Source organism: Heterocephalus glaber, unplaced genomic scaffold (assembly GCF_053883595.1).
Source record: "Heterocephalus glaber isolate CG9 unplaced genomic scaffold, H.glaber_assembly_v1.0 deba00000122, whole genome shotgun sequence".
Classification (NCBI taxonomy): domain Eukaryota; kingdom Metazoa; phylum Chordata; class Mammalia; order Rodentia; family Bathyergidae; genus Heterocephalus; species Heterocephalus glaber.
In genome coordinates this window covers 62,229,500-62,257,152 of record NW_028258138.1, presented here as the reverse complement: position 1 = coordinate 62,257,152, position 27,653 = coordinate 62,229,500, and the positions used below count along the sequence as shown (strand labels likewise).

The window sequence follows — 27,653 nt, the reverse complement described above, 5'->3', positions numbered from 1 at the left end:
GTTTAAAAATTGCTGCATTCAATTATTTTGTTGGATCTGGCACCAATTCAGCTGAAATACCAGAAATATAGTAAAACAGAGAGTGATGATTCCTGGTAAGTGTAAAACTGTGTAAGCCAATCAATTTGTGAAAGTAAGTAAAAGCAGAACCAAAAAGCAAACACACTAAAGTGCCCCACATCTGATGGCGTCAGGACATAAGGACACAGCCACTGAACATAAGGAGCTCACACTGTCCAGATCAGGGACCTTTGGAGATTTTGTGACTAATCAGAAATATCAACTGCATCTCTCAGAGAGTAGGAATAGAAAGGAGGGGAGGGTTTTATACACAGAGAGAAAAATACAAGAATTACTGTTCATTTCTACATTTTCTAAGAGAATACCACAAAGCAAATATTTAGAATTGATACTTTTAATTGCTCAGTATTTTAATACAAATGTAAGAAATAACACAGAATTAAACAACACATGAAAAGCTTAAATATTAAACAGTGAAAATGAACATACTTTTTTTTATATAGAAGGATGTAATCTCAATCTGATAAACATTTATGACAAACCTACTGCCAACATCATATTAAATGGGGGAAAACTGAAAAACTTTCCTTTTAAAATGAGGAACAAGATCACTATCACCACTCCTATTCAAACTATTACTCAAAACATTAGCAAAAGCTGGGATGGGGACATAGCTCAGTGGTACTGGACCTGCCTGGCAAGTGCAAGGTCCTGAGTTCAGTCGCCAGTACCAGGAGAAAAACCAAAAAACATTAGCAAAAGCAACTAGGTTTGAAATCTGTTTTATCTGCAAATAGGATAGCTATTTCTGCTTTTTTTCAGGTTCCTGTCACATGGCATATTTTTTTCCACCCTTTAACTTTCAATCTATGTTTCTTTTTTAATCGTGTTTCTTGTTTGCAGCATATGGTTGGATCTTGCTTCTTGACCCATTCTGCCAGTCTATTTCTTTTGATTGGTGAGACCATTAACATTGATGGTTACAACTGATATGTATTGACTTATCCTTGTAGTGACTTTTCCTGTTATAGGATTTTCCCCCTCTGCATTTAAATTCTTGTCTTGTCTTGTCTTGCCTAATGGATTCATTCCATTGGTCTTTGAGGGGTTGTGACCCTCATTGTCTTTTCCTATGATATTTAAAATTAAAATTTTTTGGAGTGCTGGTTGAAAATGAATATACATTTTAATTCCTAGGTCACTGAATAAAGACAGAAGAAGCAAAAGATACTAGGAAAAAACCCACTGATTTGGTCTTATGATTATTTATGAAATCAATATTGTTCTATTACTTAGAAAATCTTTTAAAACAAAGGGATTGTATGTTCATACTTGCCTCTTCCTCTTTTGTGAAAAGTTAACTCATGTAAAAAGAAGCCAGGAGAGACAAAACATATGAATTAGCTGACAAGTATGCAGGAAATATCTTAAATGTTTTCATAATATATTTTCATTATACTAGGCTGACTTCAGAATGACCTAAAACAGGGGTGGGTCACATTATGAGACAAATAGAGAGGGAAGCATGCTTCTTTAAATTGTGAGCTATTGTCTATCACTAACAATATTTATTTTTCTATAAAAATAAGTTAAATAGATAAGGTTGGGAATGTTATTTCACAATACATTCTGTCCTTGACATAATAAACCTTTAGAGAAGCACATGAAGAATGGCAGGGAAATCAGAGTTTAGCAAGGTCAATGATTAGCAAAACAGTGAGCAGGGAGTGGACTAGATAACAAATCATGGGGAAAAAGACTCATGGACCTAAGAATAAAGAGGCATTCAAGAGACATAACACCAATAGAAGGGCAAAAGGTAGTCTCAGAAAAGTTTTTTGGACCTTACTGTATTCTTCTCTGTTTTTATGTCTTCCTTGACTTATTCATTTTCCTGTAATTGCATCAGTTCATAGAGCAGCATGGTAAATTATTTGGTCCAATTCATTTCTATTCTGGGTAAGGACATGGAAGCTCATTGAGGTAAAGTCACTAACATAGGGTTTCCACCTGCAGGAGCCTCAGTCATCCTGTGAGCTCAGCGCTCCAAATTCTTAAGTCCAGTGATCTGTCAGTATCAATGCTGCTCTGCTTTACACAATCAAGTCCTATAACAGACCTGACCAGGCAAATGACTTCCTGTTGGAATTCAAACACTGTGTAGCTTAAATAGCAGTGAAAAGTTGTAGATTTCTTAAAACACTTGCTTCCACCTTGTTTGCACTTCTAGATCCCTTGCAGAATGACCCGTTTTCCTCCTGCTATTCTCTTCTATCAAATTCAAGTAGACCAGAGAAAAACTTTCATGGTTCTGTGTAACTCCTCTAGGGCTCTAGATAAAAGAAAGACCAATATATTAACTTTTCTGTAGTTTTCTTCTCTTTCTTTTTACTTCTTCTCTGTTTGCTTATTCCTTTTGTTTTCCTGGAATTACATTGATTCTTAAAGGTGCATAACAAATTTTCTGGTCCAGTTCCCTTATACTTTGGATGAGGATGTTGACTACTCTTAATTTATACCTTAGTATATTTTAAACCAAAGGATTAAGAAAATTAGAAATCTCCCAGAATAAATTTCATTAGTAAAGATAAGGATGTAGACATTCCTAATCCAATATGATGTGAAAGGACTATGACTTTCTTTAAAATGACATGGGTAATCTCAGGAAAAATGGTTTTAAGAATCACCTAAGACCACAAGTAAAGAGATATAAGTTCAAGAATATCAAATTATCTAAATGCATTTCATTAATAATACCTTGAGTTTTGTTTCTTATGGATACCAACTTGCTGGACAGCAGGTTAGGAATGGTCACAAAGTAGATAAATTCCTTTCAAGGGATACTGCTTTTCTAAAACAGAAACTGGGAAGACTTGGGGCTCCCTACAAGGCATGTAGACAATGAAATAAAAGACAGAATTTTATCCTGGCACTACCAGTCACTCTCTGTGTAACCTTAGGTTACTCTTTACCAGGAACTACAAAGTTCTGCATATTTCAGAAAGAAAACATTTCTAACATCAGCTATAGTTTCCTCTTTAAGTTATTCTCTTTTATTGTATGTTATATATTATTTCCTTAAAGAACATTCTCATGTTTAATAATATAACATTATTTGTTAGTTCACTTGTGGTTTCTTTGTCTCTAGTCTATAATCTCCATCTGAGTGGCAATGTTCTGTATTAGTCACTGCAATACAACCCATGCTAATTTCAATGCACTTGAAAAACTTATTAATAAATATTTGTAAAACGAATGAATGAACACAATCAGAGACACTTGGTTTCAACATCTATGAGATGGAAATAGCAACATCTTCCTCATAGATTGCTGTGAGATTATATACAATGATTTTTTTTCTAGGAAGTCTAGTCCTTTTGTCACAGGAAAATAAATTTAAATATTTAAGAACATTCTTTCTGTCTGTCTTTCATATCCAATCACATTCCCACTTTCAAAGTTTTCATTTCTGAAATCTAAGCATTTTCCCCCTGATTATTAAGGCTATTCATTTTGGATTACCAATTAGCAATTAAAGAATTTACAATGCAGAATAAAATTGACTAAAATTCAGAATTATCCAGATGATAGTATGATTTTCTTTAAAGAGCATTAGGATAAGTTGGTTTTATTTTTCTTTTCTTTAAATCTCTTAAGCCTATTTTTGAATGATTCTTTGATTTTTGCATTTAGTTAAAAAAGTTTTTCCTTTTTCTAAAATAAAGTTTCTATACTAAATATATCTATATGCTCCCCTCTGCCCAGAAAAGCGATATTCATACCTAGAGATTCTGACTGATTTTATGTGTGTGGGATAGGAATATATGCTCCCTTTTAAAAATTGGGTCATCTATGAGCCATTGTTATAAGAGAAAAGAAAATATGTGGTGTGTTTAATGTATGTACAATAAAAGAAGAAGGCATTGTGTAATGGAGAGAAGAGTACAGCTAAGTAATGCTAAGGATAGAAGGAACTAGATGGAAAAATGCATGCATCAGTGGGGCTGGTCATCCTAGGGTAGCTCTGGATCCAAAGCCACTTTCAGCCAGATGTTCTTCCTGACATCTGGCAGTTTTGGTTTCCTGGAAACCCATTCACACACATCCCTACAGTAATAATTTCCTTCTTTCTACCCTCTGACTTGTGCTGAACTTAGTAAATAACTGCTTTTCTCATCCTAACACTCAAACCTCCCCAAACCCAAAGGTCTAATCAAAACAGTTCTCTTTCTTTAGAAAGAAACACATAACATTACAATTGTAGGTATCACAAGTTCATTTTGGTACCCTCAGGTTTTTGGTACATGTATTTTCTGATCCTCTCTCCCATTTTAGCTTATTTTCACTCTAAACTCTGCTCAAAACTATTTCTGAAATGACTAATGAATTCACCTCTCCAATTACTCCTTCCCATATGTCCAAATAATTTCTGAGCTCTTCTACCCCAAAGCCTGCCTGCTATAATTCCATTACCTTTCCCTCTATTTATCTCTTTAAGCTTGCTTCTCCTTCATTATTTGTACCATTCATGAAAATATACATTGATAAATCCAAAAAGGACCTTAGATTTAATAATAATAGAAACTAACATTTATGGAAACTTACTATGTTGCATGGGTGCACGGGAGACCTACTGGCTTACATTGATGGTTAAATTATTGGTAGCTTGACCTTAACCATGGTGGGCGTATTTTGCCACAAAGGGTGGCAAAGCAACCCCATCAACTTCCCTCAAGCTGGTTTTCCCAGCATACTACTGGTTTTAGGCACTTGTGTGCATATTCTCTTTTTAATCTTCACCATATTCTTATGAGAGTTAAAGTTATCATCCTCATCTTCCAAATAAAGAGAAGCATAGATTAAATGGCTTGCCCAAAGTTACTCTGAATTTGCAGAGATAGAACTCGATCAAAATCACTGAGTAATTGGTCATCACTATTAATAAAAATGATTGATAAGAAAATAATCAATTATATGTGCCATTTATAATTGTCCTTGCTGGGATATTGACAGTTAAATAGAAATAAAATATTATATTTAATTTTTCCATTATTTCATGAAGTTTTGGTTAAAAGAATTTTAGACAGGAAAAATAAATTCAAAGGTTTTATTGTATAATGTGGTGACTATAGAAAACAATGTATTTTTTTACTTGAAAGTTATTGAAAGCATAGATTTTAAGTATTCTCACTACAAAAAAATAAGTACCTGAGAAACTGATGTGTTTATTAGCTTGATTTAGCCATTCATAATTTATATATATAGACAAATATCATGTTGTATGTCATAAACATATACAATTTTTATTTGCCAGTTTAGAAAATAATAAAAACTAATGCTACATAGTTTTAAAGATTAAAAGAGTTTATCGTATTTAAAGAAAATCTTTAAAGGACTTACAAAACAGAAGGCTAGCCCTTTCTCTTTGTTATAACTATGAAAGAAAGAGAATTACAAGGGAGTGACCATAGACACTCAGAACTAGACACATTAAACAGTCATAGTGAAGTTCTATCTTGTTTAGTAAGAAGACCAAGAGGCTCTTTTGTAGTGGCTTCCTCTCCTCATAAGAAGCATTCATCATTATTGCTCATGAAATGCAGGATTTAACACTGAAGTGATTTTGGCAAAGCTTGTCTTGCATGTTTGTACTGCAAAATCTCATTTGGTCATTATTCTGGAGGAAATTTTATATATATATATATATATATATATATATATATATATATATATTTGTATGTTTTTTGGTACCAGGGATCGAGCTTGGGTCCTTGCGCTTGCGAGGCAAATGACGGAACCACTGAGCTAAATGCCCAGCCAGAGGAAATTATATTTTTAACAATATGATTATTATAGAAGACTAAATTTATTATTTAAATTATATCAAACACTGAGGTTTCTTAATTTTCTTTGTATTTCTTACAATTTTTGGACTTGATATATTTAATCTATTTTATTGCTGTTTTTAAAAAAGAACTGTAATGAGAGAATGGTTCTAATGTATGTGGGCAGTTGGAATCAATTTAGTTCCACAGGTAGGAATTTTAAAGGATTCTAAGAATTATATAGAAAATGTTAAGAATCCTAAAATCTATAATGGCTTCATAACATAATTCTGCAGGCACTAGGGCTGCAGGAAACTCCACTTTAATGAGCTATGATAAATGGAGAAAGATTAATTTAGCTATGCCTAATGTCACTATATAGAGTGATATAATTTTTATATCCTGCTCTTTCTCAGAGAATTCAGTGGACTTACCTATCTAAGACTAAGTTATCAAAGGAAATCAGAATTACTTGCCTTTGTGAGTTGGATGCAATTAGAGAGAAGCAGGAAACATGCAATAACTTAAATCCAGGCAAAAATAATTAGGTTTTGTAAATTTACAGTTAGTGATGACTAACTAGTGAAAGGGTAAAAGCCGAAGTGGCTTTATAGGCTTTGGCATCATAGGCTTCAGAGAATGATATAATCTTAAAAGATCTTAAAAAACAAAGTCTTGCTTTATTGAATAAGAAAGAAATGAATAAGAAAGTCAAAATGATGTATTCAGAAGTTGTATGAGCAGTTTCTTTTGTTCTTTGATATAGTGTTACCACGAACAAAGCTAAGGCCATGGAATTCTACACAGCTCATATCCACCCTCTTATAGCACTTGTAGTAGCATATTACTGGTCCCCAAATATGTCCACATCTTAATTCCAGGAACCTGTGAATGTGTCATTTTACATAGGATAAATTAGAAATTCTGAAATGGAGAGATTATCTTGGATTATAAAGATACACCAATATAATCACTTGGGTCTTTATAATGGAGTGAGGGAAGCAGGAGAGCCAGAAAGCAATTGGGTACAAGAGAGACCTAACTAGCCACTGCTAGTTTTGCAGATAAAAGACGCAAAAGCACAAGGAATGTGGACATTTCTAGAAGCAAGATAAAGAATGAAAAATGTTCTCCCCTAAAGTTTTTTTTTTTATCTGATATATAATGGGATGGTGAGATTTTTCATGAGTGAATCTATATTTATACTAAGATATAGATAGATAGATAGATACATATATTGATACTAAGAATTGAGTCATCAAGAGTAATACAAACATAAAATTGAAAGTTTGAAAGGATGTTCTGCATAAAATCATTCATTTTCTGAAAAAAACATATTTTATGTGATTTGGCTATGAAGAAGTCAAGATTGCATGGGAAGCCCCTGTCCACTGCTAGAAACCTGCTCTGTTGCCACACTGAATCTGCACATCTGGGCAATGTCCAGAAAGGAATACAATCTTGCAGACACCTCAATTTGAAACCAGTGAGATCCATGTCGTAAATTACTAAGTGTGAAAACTTAGTAAAGAAGCAGTAAAAATTAATACAACATCTATTATGTTTCTTCCTCAATTAAGTCATGCTAAATATTTTCATAAAGTAACCTATGCTCTTCCAGTTTAAAAACCACTAGGCTTCTCCTATTAGTACAGATGAAAGTTTGGATCTGTTCAGAGTCAAGTTTAGTAGTATGGTTATGATTATACTGATAAAATGATTTACATTCCAAACAAAGAGACTGGTAATACTAGTTGAAGGAAGCAGGCTAAAATGCAAAGGGAAACACGTTCAATTAATATTCAGTTAGAAGATTTTCTCAGCCTTCATTAATTTGTCTAAGAAATGACACTAGCAATCTCCTTTAAATATCCCCATGGATAGAAAGTCAATGAAATCAATGTGCCATTTTTGGACTAAACTATCATTTAATTGTTCAGTAGGAGACTGAGATGTCTTGACTCCTGGAGATGTTACAACCATAAACTGAAAGTTCTTTTATTGTCCTTCCAGCTAATGACCAATTTACCATCACAAATCATTTACTGAACACTTTTGCCATGTGACATAGTACAAAGCTTAAAATAGGAGAAAGTGCCATGCTTTCACCCAGAAAATGGTGTTGTACTAACACTGCCATTGTTACATTAGGAAGAGCACAGCCCATTCATAAGTTTGGTTATTGTGAAGTGAAGGAAGTCAAGATAAATATAATGAGCATGAGGCTGAAAATAGACTTCTACACCAAATAGCTAGTACTTAAAGAGTAAGTGACGTTCAGAATATGCATTTGAGGCCGGGGATTTAGCTCAGTGGTTTCTCTGCCTGCTGCAGAACCGCAAGGACCTGATACCAAAAAAAAAAAAAAGAAAAAAAAAGAATATGCATTTGACAGTATTCTGTTTTCTACCATTTTCCATCCTAGTCTTAAATCAACCAAAAGAAAATATCCACTCAAAATGAATTCAAAAAATTAAGTGATTGTCTATGTTGATCTTTTCCAAAATGAGGCTTTTTACATTGTTTCTGAGAAACACGTAATCATTGGTGGGTTTATTAATGAGAAATGAAAGATTATTCACAACCCCAAATTTGACTTCATGGTCCCACATGGGGAAGGCAGAAATTTATGACATCACTGAGTTTTAATATAAAGAACCATTATGAGATGGTGGGAAATTTCCGTAGGAAATTTTAATTCTTTTTCATTTTCTATTTCAATAATAAAGTACTGGATTCATGAAGGAAAAAGGCAAATTCTTTGAAAGTTTATTAGTTGTATTATGATAGTCTCCAGGGAAATAACTCTGATGATTCCATCAGGAATGGAACAGAAAAATGGCCTATTAACTCATCATACCTTCCCTCAGAGTGTAGCTTTATGGCTGAAAAAACCTACGTCATGCTCTCTGTTATTATACACCCATAAGAAGAGTAAAGGGAGACTAACTTCTATGAAAAGATAAGGCCATTCATTAGAGATTACTCCTCTAGGCAGAACCTATAAATCTGCTTACACTTTTTGGGTAATGAATAGTGACTATGGTCTATAATAGGCTTTGTTTTGACAAAACAAAAAGTTGACCTTAACAAATTTTCTTATTGGCTACTGAGCAGCTCCACAAAGATGATTCTTTTTTACACTTGATAAATTCAAGTACAATTTTATCTTCCTCTTCTTATCTCACTACCATTAATTCATCTTTCTCTTTTACTTGGTTACTTTCTTCTCTCTCTCTCCTCTCTCTGTCTCTCTCTCCCTCTTTCTCTCTCTCTTCCATTTTCTCACTTCTGTTTCTGTGGTCATCAGATTCAGAATCCCGGTGTTAGTTTTGGCTGATCACGTTTCCTTGCCCATCAAAAAAATTATGTTTTCCAAAGATGATGGAAAGCAGAGAAAGAAAACAAAAGTAAAGGTAATAAAAATGGAAGGTAAATATATAGGACTATTCACCTTTCTTAGAAATTAGGTATCAGAATTTATTAGTTGAAGACATAAAAAGTGTCACTATTTCCTATCATTTTTTTCTTTATCACAATTTTCAGTATAATTTAAGGTTTGGACTTAATAAAACTATTTCCTTAGCTTTGAGCACTTAAGCTTTCAGCATAATTGACACCTGGTTTTACTAGCTGTAAGAATATAGAATCATATTTGCTGCTGTTAGAATTTTTGAAATTAGTCAAAAATCAACTCATTTAAAATATGCTGTTGAACATTCAGAGAATTGACTGAATTGGCTATATATTATGAAGACATCATCTATAAATGGCAACCTTAGTGCTTAAAAGATTCAACACAAGTTGGGGAGTTCATTTCATAAATGAGAAAAAGGTTGGCAGAGAGACAAACTGGTTCTTTTTGCTTCAAGAATTAGATGAGGCATTGAACAATTATATATCCCAGAAAACCCAAGACTTGCTTAATGAACAAAGGGCAATTACTTTGCAAATATCCCTGTCTAGTGGAATTTACCTTGGGGTTGAATAGATTGCATTATGAAACTTGTCCAAGAGGGACTTTTCAATATGAATTTGAATATACTTTTCTGCTTGCACTTTCCAAAAGAACAGTATAATAAGTATAAATTAAATTGGATGCAACTAATAACAATAGTTCCTTTCAAGTCAGTGTACCACAGAACCAGTGATGATGAAAAAACCATTCTGCCAGAGGTCAGGAGACCAGGGTTGTAGTCCTGTTTAAGGATCTATGTGATCCTAGAGAAGTGGACTTCTTTCTCTAGGCATCAGTGTCCTAATTGGAAGAGTGAAATGTTTGGATAAAATAGAATAAGACAGACTTCTGCTTTTGATATTCTGTGGAGCGATTATGAGTTCTAGCAGCTTAGGTTTATATGCAATAAGGCTATCTGATCTGTAATTGCCTCTCTCAAACAGAACAAATTCCTTTATTTTTATAAAAGGGCCACTGAAACAGAAGAGCTGTTCTTATTTTGTAAATTAACAAGAATTAATCTGGTGTTTATATAAAGCGTATGCAAAGTAAAATAGTAAAAGAAAAACCCTATAACATGAAAGATATAGTCTATGAAATATAAAATGAAAATAATATAGAATTTAAGGGGTATTTTAAGTCAAAATCTAAAATGACACTACAAATAAATATTTTTTTAATATCCTGATCCCTGATCTTCAGACATCTGAAATAGTGAGAACACTTATATTACCCCTTATTCCTAGGAAATTCCCATTTCTTATACCATAAACTTCATCTTTGCATTCAATACTTTGTGCACTGTCCTCAGACACACAAGACATTTGATTCTTTCTATATAGGGCACATCTCTTGTGTTAATGTCTCATAATATCTTAGAGTTGCCACTGATGAGATACTGAATTTACAATAGGAGAAAGGGAATTGAAAAAATCATTTTGAAAATGTATCCATTTTTCCCTTCAGTCATTCATTAATTCATTCAATAAGTTAACATTTATTGAACACTTGGGATATATAAGATGCTATGATAGATGTTGTGGGGGATAAAGAAAAATTTACAGCCTGGAAGGGCAGAATGACATGACACAATTACTATAAGTGTGGATCACCTGTATGTTGCCAATAGTGTTTGAGACATCATGGGAGTGTAACATAGGAAGTGTTATTTAATGAGTGATCATACTGGACAATTTCACAGTCTCTTAAATGGGCATCTGGATTGTGGAATGCTGTAAAAAGAAAAAAAGATTGTCCTTATTAACAAGAAGAAAGCACCCTACATGGGTGCCAGACTTCTTTTTTGTTTCTGCCATCAAATGACCCATTGTGATCAAATAAACATTCTCTTCATTTCTTCTCATGAACACTTACTCTGAATTTATAAAATAATTAACATTTAAAATGTCTTAGCAAAAGAAAGAAAGAAATGCCCAATTGCAAGAAAATTACCATGAAACATTTTAAAAAGGACATCAACATTTATGTTGGAAACAACAAACAAAACACATTGTTGCCATCCCCTTGTTCACATTCAGGTGACCCCCAAATTATCATTTAAAAATCATTTAACTTGTATTTCTTGGGGTGACTCACCTTGGTCCTGATTCCGATGACGTTTCCAGTATAATAAGATTGAGATTAAGACCAGGAGAATTACCAGGGAAACTATGCTTAACAATAATGGAATTGAAAACCAAAAGCCTGTGGACAGTGAAAGGAGGAAAAAAAATGGAGTCACAAGAGGAAGTGGTAGAGGTAAAAAATGATAAAGCAACAGTTATGATGACTTTTTACTAGAGTTGAGCTAAAGTTATCCTTCAATACATACCTCATGAAGTCTATATTCATGACTTTATATGATTTTAATAACATTTAGGTAATATCAATAATGGCTGGCATGTTTTATTCCAGTACTGCATCATAAGTCTTCACATTTAGTCCTCAAAATATTCCAAAAGCTGGATATTATTATCTCTCATCCAAGTGCTCACTAACCAGTCTGGACACTGCTTCGCTTCCACAGCTTCTGAGGTCAGAGGAGACCTGGCACATTCACAGTGGTCTAGACAGGAATACCATATAATTATATATGGTATTATAATTATACTAGTATAATTATAATTCCTGGCAGTAGACAGCTATTGTTATCTAACAGATAAAAATAAAGTAAAACTGAGCCTCCAAGCTAAGTGAGCACAAAAATCAGTGTAGTAAGCAGGGAGTTGTGCGGCACTCCTGTAATCCCATGCCAAGGCAGGAGGATTGCTGTGCATCTGAGGCCAGCTGGGGTACACAGTGAGTTCAAGGCCAGCCTGAACTACATAATGAAACCCTGTCTCAAAAAAAACCCCAAAAAAACCCAAAGTGAAAATAGAAGGAAAAAATGGAAACAGAGCTTTTGTACATAGGGAGGGGAGGGGAGTTCAGAGGAGGGGAGATTAATAAAACAAGAAGCAAAACAAACAAAAGTCAGCGTAATAAATAGAAGGGCCAAGATTTAGTCAAAAGTCTGTTTGCCTCCATAGCACATGGGCTTTGTCGCACTCTCCATTAAGGTGATACATTTATTGAAGAAGTTTGAGAATATACTTGAGAAGTAAAAAGGAAAAAAAATCATTAATCTCATGATCTCAACCCTCAGAAATAACTCATCTCAACATTTTTATTGCATTTCTGAAAATCTATGTCTTTGTTATTACATTTCTTTCGTTAAATCCAACTTGGATGAAATATCAGCTCCTCGGCATCACTTTGTAACACACAGGCAAAGGAAAGACTTCCTGATTTGGAAGTGCCCAGAATCTTCTCCATAATGAAATTTATGTTTTTTTATAATTGATTTTATTGGTGTGTTTTAGATATGCACGATACCTTTCACCATATGGAATTTGTACCTGATATATCTTGATTCTTTTTCCCCCGCTTTGCCTCCCCTCCTTTCAACTCTTCCATAATGAAATTTGTCACAACCCACAATTTAACTGAAAACCTCAGACAGGGATCTGTTTAATTTCTGCAGTTTCAGTACTTTCCATCATGCTTTTAGCATGAAAGATTTTTGTAAATGCTCACAGAATAACCAAACATTATACAAATGTTATTAAACAGTATATGTGATATGAATAAAATTTACCATTCCTAGAAAAGAAGGTATGTTCCTCTTCAGGTTCTTGTTTTTCAGGGAAATTTACTTTTTTGCTTTGTATAAACCCATGGATGTCTTCACAAATACCCAAATCTAACACAGCAATCTTTACTGACTAAATTTATCTAAATACTCACTTTCTGGTTAGTCTGTTTTCAGGGACCCCTAAAAATGACTACAGGAGATGTTTCTCAGAGGCCACTACACCAATGAGGCATTTTCCATTTTATTGTTTTAAAATGACCTCCCCTCCAAAGAGCAGTGATATTTTAAGGATCCTTATTATTGAGTGCTTCATCCAGAGTTAGTGCCTCAAATTTACATAAGGAAAGAAAATTGTGGCTGTCACTAAAATATCTTATCTCTAAAATCACTGCTCCCTTTTCTCTTTCATGAATAATTCTTTTATCTTCTGTTAGTGAGGGTCAGAGATAGCAGCTTAAAAGGAAACACAAAGGAGTAAAGAGGAACTTGAATGGGAGGTAGCTTGTTTTGAAAGGAGAGATGAAGACACATCAGAGCAGGCTTTTCCTAATGTAGATTACGCAGAGATTTCATCACAGATGTATGTCCTCCAGAAAACTTGACTCCTCTCAGGTTGAACTGATGCCTCCCTCTCCTACCTGTAGATTTGCCACCATGCGCCATGGCTTTTTTATGGAAGCATTTAACATGCAGTTTTACAACTGCCCAGACACTTTTCTGTATTCCCTAGTAGACTAGAAGTTCTGTGAGTGCAGGAACTCTTCATTTCTGTATTTTTTGTGCTCAACCCAAAGTCTGGTATAAAATAGACACTCAATAAATCTTAGCAGAATGAAAGAAACAAATAAATGAGTGGATATCAATAAAAGCATTTCACAGTTACCAAAGTACAGAAGTACCTCTTAACTACAATTTCACTTTCCATGATTTTGGTTATTCATGGTCAACCATGTCCCAAAACATTACATAGGAAATTCCAGAAATAAATAAGTCATAAATTTTAAATTGCATACTATTCTGAGCAATACAATAATATCTCACATCTCACACCACCTATTCCATCCCACCTTTGTCCAGTGTATTAACACTGCAGATACTACCTTCCTATTAGTCACTTAACAGCAGACTTGGTTATCAGACCAATTGTCACAGTATCACAATGCTTGTGTTCAAGTAATCTTTATTTTATTTAATAATGAACCCAAAGCACAAATATTTATGAAAGAATATTATTATAATTGTTCTATTTTGTAATTGTAGTTGTTAATCCCTAACTGTGCCCAGTTTATAAATTAAACTTTATATGTATGTATATACGTATAGGAGAAATATCATATGTAAGGGTCAGTCTTATCTGTGGCTTCAGGTATCCACTGGGGTGTTTGGAATGTATCCCCTGTGAACAGGGGAGATTACCATAAAACTTGATTTATTTGCTTCCTCAGCTCTCTTTTTCTTTTCCTTACTAACCTCTTTCTCTCCTCTAGTCATCTCTTTGCTGACTGGATGGAAGACCCTAAGAAACATTTACCACCTTCGTTATGGGTATACATGGTACAACCATATCTATCTTTAACCAACTTCTCTTACCTTTGTTCAGAGTCTTCTTGTAGTCAATCACAGTTCCCAAGTGCAGGACCTGGCAGGTCACCTCCTTCCCAACCTGACTCTTGGCATCTTTGACCCGTAGGATGCTAGTGACAGATGTGGTCCCATTATGATGCAAAATACTCTCAGTACTATTCTCAATCCCTGACCCACTGACCTTCCAGGAGATCACAGGTGCTGGGCGGGCAGTGGCAGAGCAAGTGATGTTTAGTTGGTCTTCAAAGAAATTGTAGTCAAGGAATACTATGGGCTGTACTGGGACAAAAAAAAAATATATATGACCTACCATCAGTAAAGGACCTTCTTTGAGTTCTGAATTCTCCTCACAGAACTGAAAGAAAGATCATCACAGAAAGATGTGAAGATTAGACAGATAAGGTGGCACATCCCATCCCACTGGGGTTTTCTCAATTCTTCCTGTCTCATTACCTAGTCTGCAGAATGCAGGGTGACCTGGTCTAAACCTGTGATGGGAAAAACACTGGATGTTGTTTTCCTCCAGCAGAGTTGACTGGATGGACAGAAGATATTGAGAAGTCATGTGATACTCTTCTTTTCCCAAACAGGCCAAAGGATATTTTTTTCTCCTTTTGCAGGAGCAATCCAGCATCTCTGCCTTCTTTTGGGAGTTCACTTCAAATAGCTAGATTATAACTCCCAACCAGCATCTCCATATCTGTAAACTGCACCTACCAGAAGCACAACAGCAGATACAGAACAGAAAGCCCAAAGAAGGGTTGCTGCTTGGTGATAGCCATTTTATGCTTGAAGCTGGACCAGTGAACAAGCCACAGAGAAAAAACTTGGAAAATGCCTGCTTGGAAGATCTACACAAAACACAAACTAGGATGTCACAGCTCATAACCAGAAAAATCAAAGAATGACACAGTAGTTGGCAGGAGGACCTTGGAGATCTCCTGGTAGAGTTAAGGGAAAATAAGTGACTTATGAGAAAAAGATAATTTTCGGGCCAGCTGTAGCCTGTCTCCTTTTAAAAGTTCTCTAACTGATGACTTCATTTTCACTGGAATGTCTAATTTACCTCTGTCAAGGACTGCAGGCTGTTCTTTCTGTGTTTGGCTTTGGAGCCCACATGATAACTGTAGGAGAACACTAAAGTAAAAGCTGGTCTGTGCTTTTAGGCTAAAGGGCTGGGTAGATGGCAGAGGCCAGAGAGAGTAGAGCTGTGAAACCCCAGCTGCACCCAAAGAGGGCCCAGAATACAAATATCAATACACATTGGAAGAAGAAAGTTGAAAGTGAAAACAGGTAAACATGATTATGTGGCCCGACAAAATGCCAGGTTATCAAAGTGGCTTAGATGGAAGCTACAAGGTGTGGTTAGAAAGAGTCAGTGTGGAAGAGAACAGTATTGCTAGCTAAACGCTTCAGAGGAGTTTGGTTTTTCTGAGAAAAATTCAAAAGATTATGAGTAAGGGAGGGGAGTAGAAGAAAGAATGATGAGAGAAAAAAAGGAAGAGAAGAAAAAGGAACAGAATTGAGCAAAATAAGACAAATGAGAAAGAAGAAAAAAGAGATAGGAAGGATTAAGAGATTATGAACTAGAGGGAAGAAAGGAGGCAAGGAGGGGGATGGGCAGGCAGAGAATGAAAGAAAGATGGAAATAGAGAAGAAAGACTGACAATATTCTGCAGAGAGGCCTCATTACAGGCAAAATAAGTGAAAGAAACCTGTATTTGGCCTTGGCGTAACTTCCTTGCATTCTTACCTACTTAATTTTTTTTCTCCTATGAAAATCTTCTGTCATGCTTAAAGTCTCAGCTTTAAGATTCAATATTGAATATTAATGCTAATAATCCTATATAGGTTTGTCTTCTCTCTCCTAAAATCACCAAGAGTCCAACGCTCCAAAATTATACTTTATTTCTAGTTACTAATCGTTTATCTCAGCTGGGTGTCGGTAAAGAGGAAAGAAATCTCATTAAACTAAGCTCACTGGATTTTAAAAGAAAGCTTATTATCCAGTTATATCCCTAGCTGACATCATTTCTGACGTAAAGAGCCTCTGCTGTGTGTGCCCTTACCAATCCTAAAGCAGTTATCTTGAAGCAGAATGAAAGTACCACCACAACAGATTTCACGCTAGCCTAATCTGATTCTGTTTTTAAGTGCAAAAGGTTAAAGTTGTAAGGGGTTCTAGAGATAATTTAAGACTTCACATTTATTTTCCAGGCATAGAAATTCCACTGAAGATAGCAGATAGGACCAGTCTAGGGTCACATGATTGCTAAGAGCAAAGCCAGTTCTAAATCATATTACTGCTTATGGAGAATTTGTTGCTCTCACTGTCATCCTCAATTTTGTGTACAGGAAGATCTCTCAGAGAAAAGATAGTCTCAACCAAAGAACTCAGTGATTGCCATATGAACACTCTACAAAACTATAACAACTGCTACAGTAAACATGAAAAGCTAAGTGTCTCCTATTGAACTCTTCTGTGATTAGGAAACTAGACACTATAACCATGTTGCAAACATTCTTGGAAACAGTATTTTCCAGCAGAAACAATGGATACTCAGAGATTCTCACCATAGAGGGTAAGGCAGGCTGTTCCTGAGATCTTCCCAGAGCCAAAGGTATTGAAGAGACACATGTAACACCCTTCATCCTCCAGTGTTGTGTTCCAGAAGGTAATGGCTGATTTGTGGAATCCCAGCTCAGTGATGTTTACCCTGTCCTTATAGGCAGGCTGGACCACAACCCCATGGTTCTCACTGTAGGTGACCATGTTTTCTGGGCTTACAGCCTTCTTTTTCTGCCATGTCACAATTAAGATTTCCTGGGAAGTTTGCAGAGAACATCTTAAGGATGCAGGTGTGTTCAGCAGCTTTCTTTCATCCTGGGTCACCACTTGCACTATGGTACCATAAAAAAACCACATATTTTAAAACTGTAATACATACATACATGCACATATTTTTCTGGTAACAAGTAGAATGCAAGTTGAAAGTCAAAAATTTCAAAAATATAAAGAACACAAAAAACTCTTTACATATGTATGTGTTGGTAAATAAATATATGTTTGTTCAATTTTTAAAAGTAGAATAGCAGAATATAATAACAAGAATGAAAATGCTCATGGAGGAGAAAATTTGAAGACTCTTGTAGGCTGGAAAAGAAGTAGAATGAGTTTAAAGATGCAAAGTGCCAGACAGGATAGAAAGTGAGTTAGAAGCAAGGATCAAGAAAGGACCAAGTGGAGTGATCAATTTCAGTAAAGAACATGTAGCAATTCTATATATCCCCCCCACACACCTTACAAAGGAAAGAGGAAGCATAAAGATGTCTGCCTCTGGAAAGCAAAGTGAATACAGGCACATAAAGTAGAAAGATACACTGTACAGTACTCTGGGAGGCTTGTTGCTCAGACAAGACATTAAAGCTTTCACGCCCAGATGACAATCCATGTGTGCCCCATTTGCATTGGATGCTATGGCAATAGTTTCCTCTCCTTTTCTATGGAAGCCACCTACACCATTACATACAATTTAATGAGAACTCCTCCCATAATAACAAATAGCCCTTAGCAGAATAGATACCACTAATGACTAAAGTAGTAGGCAGGAAGTCCATGCAACAGAATTCTTCCAGAATGCACCTCAAAAGGATAAGGATATGAAAGATTCAAGAAAATAAATGATTAGGTTTCAATGTTTTAATATCAGTCCAAAAGCACTTGTAAAAAGGAGACAAAAGGAAGAATGGAAGATAAAAACACTGTAAGAAAGAAAAAATATTTTTCAAAATAAGGAAAGGAGCACTCTAAAATAAGATATATCAATCATGGACCTTCATGTACCCTAAAACCTTACTCAGAAATATATAAAGTAAAAACAAATAGAATTATAAAATACAATTTATAAAGACAAAATCACCATTGGTGAGCTTTACAATGTAATAAAATCAGAAATTTACACACTGCTTTTAACTTTTTAGTCAAAGTAGAAATCATATATTACTAAAACCAGATGACATGAGAGCATACAATGTTGTAAACCTATGTAAATGGGCAAAGCAATTCATAGAGGGACAAATTGAATCTCAATTACATTTACTAAAAAACAAGAGAGATTGAAAAATGAATATAAACTTACATCTCACTCTCTTACTCTCTCTTCCAAAATGCAGGAGTGAATTAATGAAGATAAAAGTACCAGTTAATGAAATGACACACCAAGGTAGATCTGATCAAAAACACTAACCCTTGGTTTTTAAGAGTAATACAATAGATAAATGTTAGCAAGTTTGAGTAGAAAAAGAAGGCTTCCCAAACAAACAACTCCCCAACAACACCAGGGACAAGAAGAGGGGCATGGAGACAGATCCTAGGCCTTGGTGCCCAGCTGGAGATGTAAGGACAATGTTCCCAGAAGGAGAGGGAGTGCTGGAAGAGAGTATCTGCTCTTAGGGGTTGAGGTTTCCTGCAAGCTGTTGAAATTTTGTATGGCAAAAATTTCAAAAAACTGTAGCTTTTAGAATGCAGAGTAGAAAGGAGATCAAGACTAGTTTTCAACACTCGTGTGATTTCTTTTCTTTTTTCCCCCTACTTGTCTATGGAAATATTTAGTGGAAAGTTTACAAGGGTGGAGGGGGTGAAGGGCCCACAGGGAATGAGGAAAAAATAAGGATCAAGATACATCATGTACAGGTGCAAACACCCAATGATAAATGTAAACGTATTGTATACCTAAAATGTACCAATAAAAGAACTTAAGAATAATAAAAAAAGAAAGTTTACAATTCTTTGCTACTTTGTGGAATCATTCTGATTTCACCTGTCAGGTGGTAAATCCTGTGACAGATGCTGTGGAACAGGGCTGTGGATAGGCATGAAGCCCGCTCACCCATAGCCACCATTGCCCTGCCTTGTTGCTGGGCAACACCAAAGTGAAAGTGATTTTTAATAAAAGGACATCGGGAAAGGGAGCAGTGATCTCTCACAGAACTGAGCAAGAAGCACTAGGAAATTCAGCAGATAAACAGATGACACAGGCACTTTTTTTTTGCACGGTAAAGTGAATCTATATACCCTCTGTATTTCATAATTTTCTGTATTTTTTATAAAAAGATGACAAACCACATTTTAAGGCTTACTGACAGATTATCTTCCAAACGGACTGTATCCATTTATACTTCTCCAAGCATCCCTTTATCCTTATAAAGGCAGGGGATTATTATTTTTAAGTTTTTCAATTTGGTGGGTGAAAAAAACATTATATTTTAATTTGTAGAGGATATTTTCCTTCAGTCTGGCTCATTTATGGAAACAGCTTCTAAATATCAAATTGTTGTTCTGCATCGAAAGCAGAGAATGTGGAGAGTGGCAAGAAGCACTCCCACTCTTCCAAGAAAATCCCATGCTTCAGCAATTCACCCAGACAAATAGAAGGAGCACAGCACAAGCAGTAGTGGCCAAGCGGTCACCACAGACACTGCGTGTGCTGGACTCTGGGTAGGGAGGTTGAACGTCTTTACCTTGTGCTGTGCACAACACCACCACTGCCGTGCCCCAGATCAGGCTGCAGGGAGACAGATAACAGAAGGGCCTCCTGAACACCTGAAGACAGAAAGCAAAGTACAGAAACGGGGTTTGCATTTGGATAAAGCCAAGGCAGCGTCATTCTAATTGCTGCTTAAGATAATGTGGTAGTTAAGTTTTTACCCACCAGAGAACTTTGGTTTTCTGGAAGCAGAGCCAGAAGCTATAAATGGTAAAAAAAATAAAATAAAAATAAAAATAAATAACAGAGAGCTGAGGATGTGGGGAGGTAACAGGCATGGTACGGCTTTTTCATAAAAGCGAAATACCATGAAATTTGAGGACTCATCTCTAAAGCTACCATTATCAAGAGAAAGGTCTGGAAGACTACTGGGGAAATAAAGGCCTTAAATAAATACAGAACACCCAGGGAGCACAAATGGCAGAGAGCACCCTTCCCAAAGAGTTCACATCTGTCAATATTAAGAATGTAACTGAAGGGGAAAATTCGAGAACACGTGACTGCCTTGAGCGTTGTTGAGGCACATTTCCCAGCAAATTATATATGATTGGCACAGCTGAAAAAAACTAGTACTGGCTTTGATTTAATTTTGTCCTTGTTGCTTCATTTCCATGTGTCTTTACAGAAATTCTTTGCCTTCTTACAAGCAATGGTGCTATTTAAGGGAATGTTGCTCAGCATCATCTTGCTGTAAAATGAAAAGGCAGGATATAGGACTTAGCTGAACCTTTCTCTAGTTGCCTCATGAATCTCTTCACTTTGTCTACATGTGTGTCATTCTCAGGAAGACCGGCAAGAAAAGTAACTGTTCTTCATATTTTTTTTCCACTTTTTCTATAATAAAGATATATAAGATATGTAAGTTTCTCTGTACTTTTTTAAAGTACAAAGTATTGTTTGTTTTTCTAGATGTAGTCTTGGCTTTTTCCTGTGGTAGGCAAAGTGAAATTCCACCAGGCTCTGCCAAGATGCATACGCATCAATCTCCCTACTTCCGGGGGCCAAGAAAAAGGCTTCCTTTTCAGAATGCAAACTGTTGGCTATCCACAGACATGAGTTGGTCTCTTTCTCTTCTCCCATCCTGAAAAACACTTATCTCCCCTTGAGTCAGAAAAGCTACTTTCTCCAGCACCCTGTATTCTTCCAGTGAACTCTTTTTGGCAAGAATTTTCTGTTCTTAGTCTTTTAGCATTTAGGCTTTTAAAATTGAAATGGTTCAGCTCAAGTTATCATGAAAGTTTGACTTCTGAAACTCAGTTTTTGCTTTTCTGAGGTAGTATTTCTCTTCTAAGATGATTCACAACTGTATGATTTAAAGATCAGTAACAAAAAACATATCTGGAATCAAAACACATACAAGATAATACATCAAAATTATATTCCAACTTATATCTCCCATAAGAGTGACTAAACTACTAACAGAAACAATACTAGCATTTATTGAACACTTATTATACTTATTATGTATCCAATAAGCTATTAGAATTTCTTTAAATACTTCATATGCACCTACTAAGGAGGCATTATAATTATTATCGTTTCCACAATGAAGAGTATGAGGCACAGAGAAGAACATTTCTAAAGTCACCAGAAAGGAAGCAGCACAGCAAAGATTTCAACCCAGGCAGTCTGGCTCCAGAGCTCACAACCATCAATGCTACATTTGTCCTCCCCTGTGTGGAAGGGACTATTGGTTTTAAGAGTTAGACACATAAATATAAATTATGAATGATGTTGTTATTGCCTATGACCAAATCACTATTGCAGGGGATTATTAAACGCTTATTCACACAGTACTCCTTGCCTCATTGCCCTAGAAAAATATGTTAAATTCATTTTGAAACTGCTATCTGATTAACATTTAACCAGATTTCCACAGAGCCACACAATCTCTGGCAGCCACTGCGTAATTATCTAGAGCCATTACTAATTACAATAAATAAAAGCATCTCCTGTCCTGTCGCACTTGAGTGTTGGCTCCTCATTGCCACGTCAGCTGCTCAGCCCCTATACACATGCCCTCTAGTCTTGGTCGCTCTGCTTTCCTTGCACACAATGCTTCACTTCACCATACTTTCAGTGTCTTGCTGTCACTGAGCTTCCCTGCTGAAGTGCCTTTATGTTTTCCTTCTGTCCCAAATGTTCTCAGTTGAATGAATAAAAGCAAAAGAGTTAATGAATACATTTATGAATGACACCAAACTCATCATTTTACCCAAAGCAACTTCTCTTTTAGACTTTTCTTTCCAAGCACTCAAATGATCCTGGACTTCTTACTCTCCCTCTTACTAAGTACATGTAATTAGTTACTACCCAGTCAGGGCTTCCATGTGCAGCCCTGTTCCTTATCTTCCTTGCCCTAGCCTCAGCTTGTAATACTACACATTTGGGCAATTGTCTTCTACCTGATCTTCTACCAATACTTCTATTTATTCAATCATAGATCATCTCTATGGAGTTTGATCTCATGCAAGCCACTGTGCTACATGCTTTGGAGACAGTGGTGGATAATAAGGCAGATGCATCCCCCCACCATTAAATTGACTATCTAGCTTATGTACTTATTTACATATCATTAGACAAATTAATTTTCCTTAAATTTTTCTTTGTACAAGTTATCAAAAAAACCTATGATAGTGCCTTGCTTTATGGAGAAAATAATTCAAAATTTCTAGCCTAATTTTTCTTTTCCTGTAAATTCATCTTTTGCTGCTTATCTACATATCCCCTATTTGCAAGCCAGCCTGGTCCACTTCCAAAGGCACCACCCAATTTCCTGCCTTGCCATTTTTTATTAAACCATTCCCCTACATGAGTCTTGCTTTTTAGGTCTTGCTTTTTACAAGCCTAATTTCAGTCATGTTGTTATAAGTGATCTTTTCCTCTGAAATGCTTTTGCTTAGGGTTGTTAGAACTGTTAAGTGTTCTAAGCAGATCTGAGCCTCCTCCCCATGTGTCTAAGGGGACTTACCTCCCTTTGTCCACTCTCCTACTCCTTCTAGATCTTGTCTGAACCCTTCAGCCCTCTGTCTGACTTGAGAGAAGATGATCTCTTTCAAAGTGCAGACCACTGTATGCCCAGGGCCTTTAGACACAGCCCCCAACATTCCTGTCACCTATCAGGCACCATCTACCCCAGTTTGTTATTCTGTTCACTCTCTTTTGTCAGTGGGGAAAATCTCATACTAAAATATGACCTGATGGTTTTGACTATACTTAATTCTTAGGGTTGGGACATATACCATTTGGCAATAGACAGTCTCTAATTTGACTCAGTCTGCTTTTTCTATTAGTCAACAAGAACTTCAGTATGCACCAAATCCTGTTGTTTTAGCAGGATATCTTGAGCATTCTCTCTTTGCTCCATCCTGTTGCCACAACAAACCTAGGACAGGAGCCCCATTTTGAATGTATATGTTAACAGCTTTGCTTAGTCCTAGCTTCTGATACTATAACTTAAAGCTCATTTCTAAACTATTGGACCATAATGACTTAAATGACCTTAGCTGAGGGTCAGAATTATTGTGGAAGAATGGTATTCCATCTGAGAGAATCTCATCACCTCATTCTCAATGTTCGCCTTAACTAAGCTTTGTTTTTGCCATTCCTATTAGATATGATGGTTTCTCTGCTAGAGATCATTTTTCCCCAGTACTCTAAACTAGGTATTTTTGATTGTTTTGAAATTTCTTTGGGATTTCTATTTTCTTAAGAGATCCTTCTTCTTGAGGGCTTAGGATCAGAGAGTAAAGGCAGAATCTCCATTTGCCACACGGATTTCATTTTCTTGCCCTATGAGAGCACCCCAATTTTAATATCCTCCTTCCTTCTCACTGTTTGCACTTGTTAGTTCTGGTTAGCACATGCACTTTTTAAAAAAATCCCTTGAGTAATAGCTATTACCTAAAGCTTAATAGGGAAAAGGTTACAAAAGAAGAACCAATCCAGTTGATGATTCGTGAACGTTAACCTCATTATGTAACCTTGGTTTTTTTGTTTTTGTTTTTGTTTTTTTGTATTAAATTCTTTTATTGGTACATTGTAGGTATACAACACAATTACATTTCTCATTGGGAATTGTACCTTTACATAATGAATCTTGATTCTTATTTTTTCCGCATTCCTAGCCCTCCCTTCACGTCCTCCACCCTTCCCTATTTACAAAGACTTTATTTCCATTTTTTCCATTTCTCATCATTTTTTCCTTTCCCTTCTTTCCTTTCCCCTGTGCCTCCCACTAGCCCTACCCCTTTGGACCTTTTATTCCTATTTTACATTATCGATTATTCATTCTAATAATTGGTACATTTTAGGTATACAATATAATGACATTCATCATTGGAAATTTGCACCTTTACATAGTCTCTCTTGGTTCTTGTTTTTCACCCTTGCCCAGCCCTCCCTTCAACCCCTCCAGCCCTGTAAATAGGGAGGGTAACCTTGGTTTTTAATGAAGAAAACATTACTAACCTTCATAGACTGGGATAGAGATTCACTTAGTAAACACTGACAGTCATCTTCTCTTGGGGTATAGCTATGAAGAAAAGAGCCCACTGTCCTGCTCAGCGAGATCAGTGAGATGATGAACCTTGGAATCAGGTTTGTCTAAGCTCCCCTGGGGGCTTCTCAGACCTTGCAGGTGGCCATGTGTGTGGAAACACCAGAGGTGTCATGGTCTGGGTGAAGGCATGGTTCTTCTCCAGTACCCCTTGTAGACTCTCCATCACAGTCTCTGACTCAGTGTTCCTCCAGGTCTTTTGGGACAAATATTCTGGAAGGGATGATGTCTCACTTCCTCATGACCCATCCCCAGGGTCAGCCTACCTCTTAGTGTTCTCTTATCTTCAACCACAGATTCCCAATCACTTTGACATTCTTCTACCTAGACTTCATGGAGTGCCATCATGGTGCACACTGATATTCATCTGTGTGGCATAAGTTGTTTGTTTGTTACATTCATAATGCTACAGGGAATTAAAATTAAATCATCTCAATGTGTCTTTAGGATTAATTACAGCTTGCACACGTATTTTTATTATTTGATAGTAAGTGTATTGTGAGCATTCTATGCTCACCTTGTCACTTTTCTTGTCTTTACAGTTCTAAGGCCAACAACAAAGTCATTGCTCTTTAGGAAGTCAGAGATGATGGTCTATCTGAAAAGATGCAGCCTACAACCCACCTGCCCCATTTCTTATCCCATGCTCTTTTTTTATCCACTCGCACTACATTGACTTCAAACACTTAGTACATGCCTAGGTTTAACAAAGGTGTTCATGTCAAAGTGGGCCAGATGCTACTTGAAATTTCCCCAGTCTTACTAAGACTGTTCCATCCTATTTTACTGTGTAGGAAAGTTGGAAAAAATCCAGTCAAATGCTTCCTCTGATTCTGCTGTCAGGACCTGACACATGTCATATTCTCAGCTAAGGCAGCTGTAGACAGATATTGATATCCTACTTCCATGTCATTTTTTCCTTAACCATTATGTGTCCCTTACACATGGAAATCCAGGCCCTAGCAGAGACTATGACAAGAAACTGCAGACTGGATTGGGTTTCACAGTGAAAATCTGTGTTTAGGACAAGAGGAAAAAAGCAGACACATCCCGAAACACAAGACTATGAACTGGAAGCCAGCAGGATTAAGAAACAAAGCAATTTAGGGCAAAGGAATGAGAAGAATGCCTCACTATTAGACATACACATTTATTTTATACAATGTTTTCCATCTAGTCCATGTAGAATAATTGAAAATACTACCATCCTAAAAACCAGAGGATTCATATTTTTCAGGGAGGTGATCTAGGAGGCATTGTTTCATGACAGCCAGGAGGGCAAACTGGTAGACCTAAATTTTGCCTAAAATAAACACTAGATGTGTGAGGTAAGTCAGATTTTTTACCTCTCTGAAACTTGGAGAAAATAATAGTATCAACATCATGGTTAAAGAGACTAAACGAAGTACAGGTAGGAAATCTGAAATTCATAGGCACAAAATATAAAACTTCTAAGGGTAGTTATGATATCACAGTGGAAAATCCCACAACTGACCTCACATGAAGACTTGTAATCATAGAGCAGGTACACTAAAAATATGAAATTATCTCCAGGCCATGTGTATAAGTTTCTATATAAAACATGAATGAATTTTGTGTTCATACTTGGGTCTTGTACCCAAGACACTTTGTATGTGTAAATATTCCAAAATTAAAAAGAAATCTGAAAACACATCCCATTCCAAGCATTTTGAATAATGGATACTGTTCCTAGAACAGTTTCTGACATAAATAAGCACCAGTTCAATGCTGCTCTTATCCAACAGGGATATGATGAGAATTAAGCCCCTGAAGGACTTAGTACCATGCCCAAGATTTAACAAATATCAAAATGCATTAGATAGCTAAAAAATTAATCAATACAGAAAGAAAGGGTCCAATCATGAAAAAGAAAAACAAATCCATGTATAACCCTTGTCATTTAGACCAGGTTGACAAAGGCTTGAGTCTTACCTAACAGCTGCCTATCTGGCAGGTATACATACCTCTTTCCCTGAAAGTTTCTAAGTTGAAATTTTCATCCCATCACATGTTGCCACCTGGGTTTGGAAAAGGTGAACCTCTCTGCCTGTTTTGTTGCTTGCAAAATAGGTTAAGAGTTCCCTGTTGGTGGATAGTTGAGGATTAAGAGCATCTAGCCTGTCAGCAGTAAATACTACCTTACAGACCACCATTATCCATTGTTAAGATAAGGAACTACAGTAACTGGTTGTGTGGTCTTTCTAGTCAGCTGGAGGTGAAAATATCACCTCGAGGCTTTAATTGTATTTGGATTTTTTTTCTAAGCATACCAACAGGATGTATGCTTGATTTTTTTCAACGTAAACAGATCCTGAATAAACAAAATGTCTTCTCTGGGTATCCTGAAATAACCCTTCAATAAAACAGTATGGTCAGCGTTTCAAGCCTCTCTGAAGCGTTTGAGCAGCTTTGTGGATGCTTCCTAGCTTCCCAAGGAGAAGCCATGAGGGGGCAGAGACTGAGCACCTACCGGGAAGGGCCTCTCCTGGAGCAGCCAGCACAAAGCCAGCGCTCCATCCATCCCCTCCTTGGAGCGATTTATTGGGGGTTGAGCTCTCCCCTAGGGAGCTGGAGCCTGCGGGTGGAGCCCCCTAGAGGCCCTGCTGCGGCCCGGCCCAGTTCCTGGGACTGAGAAGGAAGCCGCTCCGAGCCCCTGTCCGCAAGCATCCTTTCTGGGTCGGAGAACCAGGAGCCGCCAGTAACCTAGCCTTTGGAAGTCAAGGTCCGCTTCTCTGCACGGGAAAGCGCCGCGCTGGAAGCTGGAAGCCAGGACGGACGCCGAGGACCCAGCTCCGGATCAGATAGTGGAGGACCGCGCTCCCTGCCGCAGCCCAGTCCCGCCCCCGCCCCGAAGCGGGATCCCCGCTCACCGGCCTCTCCATGCTCGCTTGGCTCCTACAGCTCAGACGGTCACAGTGGCTAGAAAACAAGCCTGGCCAGAGCAGGCTCTCTGTAGGCTGGAGAGCTAATGAAGCGTCACCTGCTGCTCCGCCCTCCCCCCCCCCCC

General features: G+C 36.7%; 1 protein-coding gene across 9 annotated transcripts; it reads right to left on the bottom strand.

The window, feature by feature from the left end:
• Positions 1-397: 397 nt before the first annotated feature.
• Cd200 (CD200 molecule) lies at positions 398-27,653 on the bottom strand. 9 transcript variants are annotated; one of them, XR_015452745.1, is made up of 8 exons: positions 27,517-27,639; positions 20,042-20,123; positions 17,096-17,422; positions 14,528-14,800; positions 11,636-11,869; positions 11,401-11,508; positions 10,917-11,036; positions 398-2,353 (listed from the first exon to the last, which is right to left on the bottom strand). XR_015452745.1 is itself a non-coding variant. In XM_087215341.1 (8 exons), exons 1-7 carry the CDS (start codon positions 27,526-27,528, stop codon positions 10,945-10,947), a joined length of 930 nt encoding a protein of 309 aa, XP_087071467.1. In that variant the 5' UTR covers positions 27,529-27,631; the 3' UTR covers positions 398-2,353; positions 10,917-10,944. The 9 variants fall into 9 exon arrangements, 6 of the variants coding, with proteins under 6 accessions (XP_087071467.1, XP_087071477.1, XP_012930841.1 ...); XM_087215341.1 differs by lacking the exon at positions 11,636-11,869 and adding an exon at positions 20,233-20,268 and having other exon boundaries at positions 27,517-27,631; XM_087215351.1 differs by lacking the exon at positions 11,636-11,869 and adding an exon at positions 24,538-24,992 and having other exon boundaries at positions 27,517-27,629.

Bases quoted from the DNA above. Each gene is read 5' to 3' on its own strand.
- Cd200 (XM_087215341.1), bottom strand. The intron at 20,124-20,232 runs GTGGGTAAAAAC...TTCTGTCTTCAG, and splicing joins CAGAAAACCAAAGTTCTCTG to GTGTTCAGGAGGCCCTTCTG. The intron at 11,037-11,400 runs GTGAGTCACCCC...TTCTTTTTACAG, and splicing joins TCATCGGAATCAGGACCAAG to CATTCCACAATCCAGATGCC.